General features: G+C 66.5%; 1 protein-coding gene across 1 annotated transcript in view; it reads left to right on the top strand.

Annotated features, from left to right (window-relative positions):
• Positions 1 to 10,816, top strand: part of ADGRD1 (adhesion G protein-coupled receptor D1) — a 123,939-nt gene extending 113,123 nt beyond the window's left edge. Inside the window, 5 exon segments of the mRNA XM_058281207.1 lie at positions 172 to 263; positions 5,248 to 5,374; positions 6,664 to 6,705; positions 7,466 to 7,558; positions 8,149 to 10,816. Coding sequence (XP_058137190.1) covers positions 172 to 263; positions 5,248 to 5,374; positions 6,664 to 6,705; positions 7,466 to 7,558; positions 8,149 to 8,244 — 450 coding nt within the window. The 3' untranslated portion in view covers positions 8,245 to 10,816.
• Positions 10,817 to 12,262: the final 1,446 nt, after the last annotated feature.

Genomic DNA, 12,262 nt, shown 5'->3' with positions numbered 1-12,262 from the left:
GCACACGCCCGGGGGCATGCGTTGGGGTTGTTCCCAAGGCGTCTCCGTTTGCTCAGGGGCCTTGGCTGGGGTTGGGTGGCTCAGGGACTGCAGGTGCAACGCTGGCCCTCACCTGGCCTCGCCTGGCCTCGCCTGGCCTCACCTGGCCTCCTGTCGCTGCTCCTTCGGCAGGTCAACGCCGGCATCCTCATCACCGTGACCAGGGTCATCTCGCAGATCAGCGCTGACAACTACAAGGTTCACGGGGACGCCAGCGCCTTCAAGTGAGTCCCCCGGCCACGGCTGAGCGCCTGGCCTGCTGAGCACGGTCTGGCGGGGACACCGGACATGCGTCCCCCCGGCTCCTTGCCCTCCGCATGTCCCCGGCCCGTGTCCACGCTTCTAGAGACGGGGTCCACCAGGTGGCCTCCAGGAGCCCGTCGCCCCTGGACGGGGAGGAGGCTTGGGGTGGGCGAGAGCCGGCTGCTGGTCTCTCCTCGGTGCCTCGGTTTCCTCGTCTGCTATGTGGGGGTGTCCTACAGAGGCCAGACGTTCCCGACGTTGGGGGCGGGACCCTCGCAGCGCAGCTGCACCACACAGCGAGCTGCATCCGGGGTTTCCTGACCCCATGTCACTTGGGGCTCTGCCTGTTGCCAGTGACAGAAAACCCAGTGCAAACCGGCCTCAGGAGGGCATTGGCTGACGCGGGTCAGGCCCAGCCTGGAACGGCGTGACATGGCGCTGCTCCTTTGACCGCAGCATCGCTGGGCTGTCCTCCTGGGGCGCCCGTCAGCTCCTCGTGCTCTGTCAGCTTCGGGCTTAGACTCTCCCCTCCTGGCAGCAGGTGGCTGCAGCGGGAGGTCAGGTCTGGGGCAGGAACCTGGCAGGCCCCCTGCTGGCGCGGGGTCCTGGCCCGGTGCCGCGGGTCAGGCCAGATGCCCATCCCTGAGCCAGGCCCGGAGGGACGGGACTTACCAGTTAGCCGGGCGCAGCCACAGGGCCCCAGCCTGGCACACTCACGCCTGCCTGCGGGGCCTGGCTCAGGTGGGGGAAACTCGCAGGGACACAGCTGTCACGGCCAACACGCGGCGTCGCACCCTGGACGGGGCATTTCCTTCCAGAGCCCCCGGGGGCACGTGGACAGACCCCGGCTGGAGGCAGGGGACCCCATCTGCGGGGCTGGGCGGGGCACGGGGCAGAGGGCGCCTGGGGTGACGGCAGCATGTGCGGCTCCCCGGCGCCGGCCCCGCTGCGCTGGAATTTTGGCATGGACGGTCGTTTCCTGTTACAGAGTTTGAGCTAAAGCTAGTGCAGGTGCCAGCGACTCTCGAACCTCCACGTGGGGACAGTTACGTCACCTGGTCACGCTGCCTCTTGTCTGACCCGAAGGGAAAACAGGAAATTCATCCCCACAAAACCCACACGATAATTTACCCCTCAACGGATTCCAGCCGACGGGAAGTCCACCCCAGGTGCCCCGGCCGCCCTGACACCCCGAGGGCCCCGGGGAAGACGCCTGTGGCGGGAGCTTCCCCTTCCGCCCCGCCCTGAGGAGAGCGCGGCGCCGCGGAGCCTGCGGGTAGGGGCCTTCACGCTCACCCCGCGGCGGCCAGTCTGTCTCCAGCCCGGTTCTCCAGCGCCAGCGCGCACTGCCCTCTGCCGAGCCCGGGCCGGCAGGACCCGCCCAGAGAGCACACCTGAGCGCATTTCCATACACCTGAGCTCACCTCCACGCACCTGAGCGCACCTCCACGCACCTGAGCGCACCTCCACGCACCTGACCTCACCTCACGCACCTGAGCTCACCTCCACGCACCTGAGCTCACCTCACACACCTGACCTCACCTCACACACCTGAGTGCACCTCACACACCTGAGTGCATTTCCATACACCTGAGTGCACCTCCACGCACCTGAGCTCACCTCCACGCACCTGAGCTCACCTCCACGCACCTGACCTCACCTCACACACCTGACCTCACCTCACACACCTGAGCGCACCTCCACGCACCTGAGCTCACCTCCACGCACCTGAGCTCACCTCCACGCACCTGACCTCACCTCACACACCTGAGCACATTTCCACACACCTGAGCGCACCTCCACGCACCTGAGCTCACCTCACGTACCTGAGCGCACCTCCACGCACCTGAGCTCACCTCACACACCTGAGCTCACTTCCACGCACCTGAGCTCACCTCACACACCTGAGCTCACCTCACACACCTGAGTGCACCTCACACACCTGAGTGCATTTCCATACACCTGAGTGCACCTCCACGCACCTGAGCTCACCTCCACGCACCTGAGCTCACCTCCACGCACCTGACCTCACCTCACACACCTGACCTCACCTCACACACCTGAGCGCACCTCCACGCACCTGAGCTCACCTCCACGCACCTGAGCTCACCTCCACGCACCTGACCTCACCTCACACACCTGAGCACATTTCCACACACCTGAGCGCACCTCCACGCACCTGAGCTCACCTCACGTACCTGAGCGCACCTCCACGCACCTGAGCTCACCTCACACACCTGAGCTCACTTCCACGCACCTGAGCTCACCTCACACACCTGAGCTCACCTCACACACCTGAGTGCACCTCACACACCTGAGTGCATTTCCATACACCTGAGCGCACCTCCACGCACCTGAGCTCACCTCACGTACCTGAGCGCACCTCCACGCACCTGAGCTCACCTCCACGCACCTGAGCTCACCTCCACGCACCTGAGCTCACCTCACACACCTGAGCGCACCTCCACGCACCTGAGCTCACCTCACACACCTGAGTGCACCTCACACACCTGAGTGCATTTCCACGCACCTGAGCGCACCTCCACGCACCTGAGCTCACCTCACACACCTGAGCTCACCTCCACGCACCTGAGCTCACCTCATACACCTGAGCGCACCTCCACGCACCTGAGCTCACCTCCACGCACCTGAGCTCACCTCCACGCACCTGAGCTCACCTCACACACCTGAGCGCACCTCCGCGCACCCCAACTCACCTCACACACCTGAGCGCACCTCCACGCACCTGAGCTCACCTCACGCACCTGAGCACACAGCTCTGTGCACCTGAGCGAGCAGCTCCAGCCTTGGCCCGGGCACCCCCATAAGTATCCCCGCCGCCCCCACTCCACCCATCAGGCCCTGTCCACGGGGGTCACCTGGAACTCCTGAAACACTGCGTGCTGGTGAGTAGGAAACCCGACAGGTGCAGGCGCTGAGCCTGGGGGGGCCCCGGAACGGCCTTTGTGCAGAGGCTCCACCGTGCTCCCAGCTGCTTCTCGAGACGGGCCCGGGTGTGTGCACGTGTGCGGGTGTGTGCACGTGTGTGCACCTGTGCATGTGTGCAGAGGTGTGTGCGTGCGCACTTGTGTGGGACCTGCCGTTGCTCGTACGTTCTTGGTCTGGGCACGTCCCCCGGCGCCCGCTCGCCTGTGTCCCGGCCGGTCTCTGGTGCGCCCTGCTCGCTCAGCTTCCTCACAGCCGTTGAGGACGCCACGGGCAGGGGGTGGAGACGCGCGCAGGGTGCCCCCCACGTGCCAGGGCTGCCATCGGGGCTTCGAGGGTGACGAGCACCTGGACTGGGTGCCCACTGCGCAGACCCTCCTGGCAGGGGACCTGCTCTGACAAGGGTGGGCAGAGGGGACCTCACCAGAGACAACCCCAGGGTCTTCCCTTTTGCTGCTTTACTTCTTAAGAAACAACCGATCCTCGCTCTCAGGCGGCACGTCTGGAACCCGGTTTCCACGACTGCCTTTTAGAAGGCGTTTCCCGGGAGCGACGGCGCCGCTGAGCGCCTCCCGCGGCCCTCAGCCTTGGCGCGGCCGCTCGTCCTGCAGGGACGTGGCGCCGGGAGCCGTCAAGCGGGAGCCGGGGGCGCCGAGGGGAGGCCGTGGGGGCAGCACTGCACCTCTCCCGAGCCCGGCCCACGGGCAGCCCCCTGGCACCCGGCACCCACTGTGCTCCAGGCCACAGAGATGACAGGACACAGTCCTGGCCTCTGGAACGTGCTGTCCAGCAGGGAGACGGCCATCGACACAGTCTCCTGCCCACAGGCCTGTCCGGGGGCGTGGCAGGGACGCCAAAGGGCTGTGGGGCGCCAGTGGGCAGCACGCCCCCACTAGACTCACGCTCGGGCTCAGATGCACAGCCCAGCGGGTCGTTCTCTACCGCGCTGAGCATCTGCGCGGCGTGTCGTCGGGTTAGGGTCACAGGCGGGCGACGGGCCACCGTCCCTGCAGCTAGTGCTCCTGGAGGGTGCTGCGAGCTGGCTGTCCCGGTGCCGGAGGCACGCAGTGGCAAAGACCCTTCTTGTGCACGCACACCTGCAGTGCGCCCCCAACCTGACGCTCCAGCACCCCAGCCAGGCGGCACCCTCCCCTCGCGCTCCAGCACCCCAGCCAGGTGGCACCCTCCCCTCGCGCTCCAGCACCCCAGCCAGGCGGCACCCTCCCCTCGCGCTCCAGCACCCCAGTTGGGCAGCGCCCTCCCCTCGCGCTCCGGGCAGCTGAAGGCTCTTCCAGGGCACACCTGCTCAGGTGGGCGGTGGGTGCTGCTGTGCCCAGGTGGCGCAGCCGCAGGAGAGCAGAAGCAGCGCCTCTGGACTGGCATGGGGCCTGGGGGCCAGTGGAGCCCAGAGCTCCTGGCAGGGCTGGTGGGCACCCCCGCTCGGCCTCTGCTCGGAAGTGGGCGCCCCTTGGGACTCCATGGGGAACCCTCAGAGCGAAGGCAAAGCCGAGGCCCCACTCTGCCAGAGCGCTCCCGGGGCAGCGCTGCCCCGAGCCCAAGCTCGCCGCGGCCTGGGGTGGGCCGGGAAGCGTCCTGCACGTTCTCCAGCTGGCATGGAGGGCCTGGTGTCCCCTCTTGTAAAACGGGGCGATGCCCGTGTCGCCGAGGCGCCGTGGGCCCTGACGGGGCAGTGCAGCTGTGGCCAGCCTCAGGGACCCCCGCGTCCCCTCCCCCAAGTCTTCAGGGGCATCAGAGCCCGGGCCCTGCCCCGACGGCTCGTGGAGGGCGGGCCCCAGCGCTGAGGGCTCCCAGCTGCTGTGGCCCCTGCGCGCCCCTCTCCCCGCCCTGCCCCCGCCCCCTCTCCCCGCCCTGCCCCTGCCCCCTCTCCCCGCCCTGCCCCTGCCCCTGCCCCCAGCCCCTCCTGCCGGGCAGGGTCACGGGGCCCAGCTCGGGCTCCCAGCCGGCCAGCGTCGGCTCCCAGCCTCCTGCCGAGCTGCAGCCACAGCCCCCACCTTCCAGGTTGACGGCCAAGGCCGTGGCCGTGCTGCTGCCCATCCTGGGCACCTCCTGGGTGTTCGGCGTGCTCGCCGTCAACGACCAGGCGGTGGTCTTCCAGTACGTGTTTGCCGTCCTCAACTCCCTGCAGGTGAGGCCCTGGGGCCATGCCTGGGGGCTGCACCCTGGGGCCCGTTCCCTGGGGGGCCCTGTAAGTGGGGAGTCCATCTCTGAGGGCCATGCCCGGGGGACCTTTCCCTGGGGACCCACCCCTGGAGCCCAGTCCTGGGGGCCCGCCAGGCAGCTCCTGAGTTGCTGGGTGTGGGAAGGGTGCTGGGCAGGCCCTGTCTGAGGGCCGCAGGGGCCAGCCTGGCACTGCCCCGAGCCTGCGCCCCCGGGCCACACCCAGGAAGAGGCCTGGGCGCCTGCGTCAACATTGCCGCCCCCAGCCCAGCCCCCTGGTCTCCGTGACCTGTGGCCGTCGCCTCGGGGTCAGGGCAGGGTTTCCCTGAGCTTCTGGTGTCCCCTCAGGCTGGCAGCGCGCGGTGGGAGATGCCGGCTGCGCCCCCTATGCCCGTAGTCCCTGAGCTCCCCATACAACGGGGCCAGAAGCAGGGCCCGCCCACAGCTGCTGGCGGCACCGCAAGGCTGCGCTGGAGCTGAGCCTGGCGCCTCCCTCCCCCACCCCCTCACCTGGCCTTAAACGGTCCTCACCTGTGCATCCACCTGTGTGTGTTCCCCTCTGTGTGGCCACCTGTCCATGTGCTCACCTGTCAGTGCACTCACCTTTCTGCATACTCACCTGTCTGTGTATCCACCTGTCCATGTGCTCACCTGTCAGTGCACTCACCTGTCTGCATACTCACCTGTCTGTGCATCCACCTGTCCATGTGCTCACCTGTCAGTGCACTCACATGTCTGCATACTCACCTGTCTGTGCATCCACCTGTCCACGTGCACACCTGTCGGTGCACTCACCTGTCAGCCTACTCACCTGTCTGTATGCTCACCTGCCAGTGCACTTACCTGTCTGTGCATCCTCCTGTCCATGTGCTCACCTGCTGGTGCACTCACATGTCTGCATACTCACCTATCTGTTCATCAACCTGTCCATGTACCCAGCTGTTGGTGCACTCACCTGTCTGTGCACTCACCTGTCGGTGCACTCACCCATGTGCTTTCTGCCCTGTCTATGCTTCTCCGCCCAGTGGCACGGCCCCCTTGGCTCACGTTGGCTGCTGTGTCTGGGTAGATGACATCCTCTGGGCCCCAGACCAAGCCTTCCAGCAGCGAGCAGGCCAGGCCCCAGGGCCCGGTGCGGGCTGGTCTCGCAGGGGGCTGCGGGGGGCTGCAGGCGCTGCGGGGGCTGCGGGGGCGTGGCGGGCGCTGGCCTGCGGGGGCCCGCGGGCACTGCGGCCCTGACTGCACTCCTCCCCCCAGGGGCTCTTCATCTTCCTCTTCCACTGCCTGCTGAACTCAGAGGTGAGTGCACAGGGAGCGGGCAGCGCCAGGCCGAGCCGGGGCGGGGAGGGGCCCTGACGAGCCTGGGCGCGGCGGCGCCCCCACCCCCGAGGTGGCGGGTTGACACCAGGCGTCCTCCCTCCCTGGCGCCGTGGCCGGGCTGGGAACGGGGCCCTCGGGGTCCAGGCCGTAGGGGAGCGGAACTCGGGGGCACTCGGGGGGGCTCCCGTCGGGGCGGCTGAGGTGGGCTCTCGTGCACTCTGCCCGGGGGACAGCCCCTCCGCAGGCTGCCTGCCCATCGCGACCCCTGCCGACCAGGGGCCATGTGCCCTGGATTGTGAGCCTGGCTCACCCCGAGCCCCCGCCGGGCGGGAAGCGCCCCTGGCCTGTGAATGGGCGCAGGGCCGGGGTCCCCACCCAGCTCCCGCAGGGAGGTGTCCTGCACTAGGGCCGGTCAGGCGGGTGGCGGCGGGGCGGGCAGCGGAGCAGGGACGCCCCTCATTTGCTCCGGCGCCCGTCGTTGCGCTCTGTCACCCGCATCGTTCACCCCGGCTGCGTCCCGTCTCCCACGTGGACGGTGCTGGGAGCACGCCGGAGCTGGGGGGACACGACCCGCAGCTGCCCAACGAGTCGGGCGCAGGACCTGCTGGGGCCCAGCTCCGAGCCAGTGTGGGCGCCAAGCCCTGCCCAGCCGCTGAGCGGGACGCGCTCTCGCCGTGCGCCCTCGCCATGCGCCCTCGCCTGCGCCCCTCACGCCCCCCCCCTCACGCCCCCCGTGCAGGTGCGAGCCGCCTTCAAGCACAAGACCAAGGTGTGGTCCCTCGCCAGCAGCTCCACGCGCCACGCCAGCGCCAAGCCCTTCGGCTCCGACGCGGTGAGCGCCCCGGCCGTCCTCCCTCCGCCCCGGCCCCTCCCTGCCTGGCCCCGGGTGTGAGCCCGTCCCTGCCGGCTCAGGAGCAGGCAGCTTAGCGGGGCGGGGAGGGTGCACGCCCCCCCCCATGCGCACTGGCTGGCGCTGCCCGACAGGCCCCCCGCGGCCCGCCCGGCCCTGCCTCTTGGGGTGGAGGGAGGACCAAGAGGGGCGCAGCTGGCGGCTGGGGAGGTCCCAGCACTGCCCGCAGTTTGCTCGGGCCGGCCTTGGGCGCCGCGGTGCGGGAACGGGCCTCGCGCTCAGCGTGCCCACGGCCCCGTTTCTGCCTCCCTCAGCGGCCTGAGCAGACCTGTGTGGGGCCGGGGGGCCATGGGGCCATGGGGCAGGGGCCGTGGGGCCAGGGGATGGGGGCCATGGGACTGGGAGGGGCGGGGGCCATGGGGCCAGGAGGGTCGGGGGCCATGGGGGCCGAGTGTGGGGCCTCATGGGAGGGCCCCGTCCCTCGGGGAGGCGGGGGCTGCCTCGCGCTGGCCGCTGTGTGGCGTGCAGGTGGGCGGCCTGCGGCACCTCATGTGGCCACTCGTGCTGTGCAGGTGACCGGGACGCGGCCTGGCTCAGCCTCCTCCCGGCTCGGCCCCCTGGACGGGAGCAGCCAGTCCACCCGGCCCCTGGACCTGTCCGCCCTGTGAGCCGGAGCACAGACCCCGCCACCAGCTCCGCAGCACGCAGGCGCCCGCTGCTGGGCCCCTCCTGCGGCCCGGAGGCCACCCTGGTTCTCACGGCGACCCAGCCTGGCTCGCGGGGACCATGCGGTCAGGGGGCCGGGCCCAGGCAGCCCCCAGACGCCACCCAAAGACCCCCTACCCTAGGCACACGGCGTCTGTGCGGGTGCAAGGGCCTCTGTCGGGCCCCGAGGTCAGCAGCACCGCTGGACACTTACCCCGGTGCCGGAGGCTCGAGACGTGCACACCTTAAGGACCCCATGCACCCGGGGGCCAGCGACGGGCAGGGAGGCACGTGGGAAAGAATAAGGGGCGTCTGGGACCAAACAGCAGGCGCCCGAAGCTGGCACCCAACCAGCCCGCGTCTGCACGGAGGCCGCTGCGTCCTGGCTGTCCACACATCCTGGCTGTCCATGCTTCCTGATCGTCCCCACGCCCTGGCCGCTCTGGACAACCCCGGCCCCCCTTGCTGAGCACCGGGCTGCAGTCACCCCGTTCCGCTGGGCGTGCCATGCCAGCCTGCACGTGGGTGCTCGAGCAGAGGCGGGCTGCGGCTGCGCAGCGTCCACTCCTCGCTGGGCTTCCCGTGCCCTCCCTGCCGCGTGATGCGGGTTGAGTCGGTCTTGCAGGCCCCTCCCGGCTCCCGAGGCTTCCGGGCGCTTGCGGCAGCCCGTGCAGAGCCCCCGGCCCCCCACGTCTGCGTCTTCAGCCTCCAAACCCTGTCCCTGCCAGCACACCGTTCTCACCCCGCCGTGCGCTGCCCCGCTTTCTGGTGAGCGCGCAGTGGGCGGCCCCCACGACGGTCGACACGGCCCAGCCTTTGCAGACAAGCACAGAGTGCTAAACTCGGCCTGGAGCACGACGCCAGCTGGCGGACGAGCCTCTGGACCATGGGGGGCTCCCAGGATGGGACCCAGGGTAGGCCACGGCACCAAAGCTGCGGCCACTCCAAGGTGCGTGCGGCGGGGACAGAGGGGCCTGCTCTTCCTGCTGGAGGACCCCCCGAAGGCTGTGTCCGAGCATCCCCCCTGAACAATGGCTGTCCTGAGGAGGACGGTTCTGCTGCCTAGGATCCTCTCTGTCCCCCTGGCCAGCTCTGTGGTCACCCCACTTTTCCTTGCCAGCTCTGGCTGCGGTCACCCCGTTCCCCTGCCCAGCTCTGGCTGCAGTCATCCCACTTTCTTGCCCAGCTCTGGCTGCGGTCACCTGGTCCCCCTGCCCAGCTCTGGCTGTGGTCACCCCACTTTCCTGCCCAGCTCTGGCTGTGGTCCCCCCGTTCTCCTGCCCAGCTCTGGCTGCGGTCACCCCACTTTCCTGCCCAGCTCTGGCTGTGGTCACCCCGTTCCCCTGCCCAGCTCTGGCTGTGGTCACCCCGTTCCCCTGCCCAGCTCTGGCTGCGGTCACCCGGTCACTCGGGCCTGCTGTGGCTCCAGCACTGGGCCCGGGCCTGCAGCCTCAGGTCCCCGTGCGCCGTCAGCACCTGCGAGTGCAGACACTGTGTTCAGACGACTCACACTGGGATTTTCCCCTCATTCAGCTCCCGGTGGGTCGGGTAAGGAACAGTCTTTACCTTGGAAGGAATTCTTTATGTTCCTACCGTTTAACTCGTGTATCCTCTCCACATATAGCTAATCTATAAGAGAAACAAGGAACAGAACCTGCGTAGGCCTTCCCTTTCGAACAAGAGGAAGCAGTGCTCTTTCTTCATAGGTTTTTGTTTCGTGCCTTTATTATCAACACACAATTTGGCCACAGATAGCAAATGGGAAACAAGGCGTGCCTGACGTGGACCAGGCACGGGGGAGATGGCGAAGGCCGCTGCGCGGAGGCGCCAGGGCCGAGACTGCCGTGCGGTGGAACTGCAGGCCTCGGGACGGGGCACTTGGCCAGCGAGGGGCAGGGCCGGGAAGAGGACCCGTGGGCGGAGCCCATCAACCTACTGTATCCCCAGCACATGCCAGCTCTGGGTGTGGGGACGGACCGACAGGCGCACCCCCAGCCCTCGCAGCACGTCGCCCTGGGGTGCTCTGTCTGTCAGTCCTGCCAGAAGCCTGGGAGTCGGGCAGAGCGGGTGCTCCGATGGGCGCCAGCTCCTGTGCTGGCTCCTCTCGGCCTTTGGTCTCACAAGCTTTAGAATCGAGTTGTCAGTGTCCGCTCGATACTTTGCTGGTGTGTCCACGTGGACTGCGTGGAATTTCTGGATCAGGTTCAAAGAATCGACCTCGTCAGGAACAGGGACCCTCCTTCATTTTACGTAGACTGGCTCGGATTTCTTTCACCAGCATTTTGTGGGCTCCACTGTCAGTCCAATACATATTGTTAGATTTATGCCAACATATTTCTTCTTCATTCATCTGTTTTGGGTGCTGTTGTAACTGGTATTTTTCTAAATTTAAAATTCCAATTTTCCATTGCTGGTATATAAAGAAACTATATATAGTGACCTTGCTGTACTCACTTCAGATATTTTTTGTTAAGTCTTCAGAGTTTTCTATATAAAAATCTGTGAATAAAGACAGTTTTATTTCTTCCTTCAAAATCTGTGAGCTTTTATTTACTTCCCTTGTCTCGCGCTCGCCTGGTCTTGAGGGAAAGCGCAGCTCTCGCCGCGCGCCGGGGTCGCTGCGCGCTTGGTCCACGTTCTTGATCAAGCTAAGGAAGCACCTCCGTCGCTGGCTTGCTGGGACGTGGGCGGTTCCACTAGAGGCTCCTTCTGCCTCCGCGGCCGTGGCCGTGGGGTTTTCCTCGCCTGCGGACGTGCTGCTTTGCTCGGGTGCCTGCTCATCGCGGAGCCAGCCCGCCACAGCCCCAGGGGAGGTAGTTATTTCTGTGCGTCGGCCGGGTTGCCGTGCGCGTCCTTTGTCGAGGTTTCTGCACCTCTACTCCTGGGAGCCCTGTCCTGTGGCCTCCCTTTCTTGAGGTGTCCTTACGGAGATGTGGGGTGAGTGTCGAGCTGCCCTCATGGTCTGACTTGGGAAGCGTCCCCTTTGCTCCTATTTTCTGGAATAGTCTGTGGGTAATTGGTATCACTTCTTCCTTGAGCGCTCAGTAGGTTGTTCAATAGAATTCCACACACGCATACGCTGAGCGTTTCTACCCGCTTTTCCCCGAGCGGCTGCACTAGTCCCCAGCGTCGACTGCCAGTTCCGTCTCCCGCTTCACGCCGCGCAGGTGCCTCGTAGGCGCATCCAGCTCCTCCCTCCTCCCTTAGCCGCGGCTTCGTTCATGCCACCTGCCCGACCCATAATCACCCAGGAAACGGCTGCTGTCGTTCAGCTGTTATCTCTCAGAGCAGGAGCTCTAGCCAGCGGCCCGTGAGTCTGAATTTAAATTCAAAAGTTGCTCTTGAGGGGTTGTGGTGTGGGCGTGATGTATTTATTACATAATACACAGCGGGGTGTGGACTCAGGCGTCCGTGGTTCCACCCGACTGGCAGAGGGGCGCGGGGAACAAAGAAGGTTAAGAAGCCTGTTTTAGGATAATTCAGTATAAATTTTAAAAAGAAGTTTCAGCTTGCTGTCCCGCACTCCTCTGACGCCTCCCTGCCTTGACGCAGGCCCGTGCCACGTTGCTCCCCGCGGAGGACTTGGTCTAACTTTCTCCGCAGGGCAGGTCTGCGGGCGATAAGCAACCCCGGGGTGGGGGCTGCGGCAGTCCTCTCGTCACTCCGAATGTGTAGCGGCGCCCCGTGTCGACTCTAGCTTGGCGTGTGTTTCGTTTCCCTCTGCACGAGTCATGGAAGCCGCCCTCGTTCCTCTCTCCGGGAGGCCTTCTCTTGTCATCTAGAAACGTGGCCCCCCCTGCCCAGTGCTCTGAGCTTCCGGGGTCCCTGTGGGTGGGCACCCAGGCCTGTTCTGTCGTCTTAGAAGCTCCGGCCTTCCGGGGTCCCGGGCTGCACTACCCTCAGGCCGCGGGTACTCTGTTGTTTTCTTTGCTCCCCGTTAATTTTTTCTCCCTATTTCAGCTTGGGCGTTTCTACGCGTGT

This window comes from Dasypus novemcinctus, chromosome 19, assembly GCF_030445035.2.
Source record: "Dasypus novemcinctus isolate mDasNov1 chromosome 19, mDasNov1.1.hap2, whole genome shotgun sequence".
Classification (NCBI taxonomy): Eukaryota; Metazoa; Chordata; class Mammalia; order Cingulata; family Dasypodidae; genus Dasypus; species Dasypus novemcinctus.
Note: the sequence above shows the minus strand (reverse complement) of the source record. Positions and strands in the feature narration are given on the sequence as shown.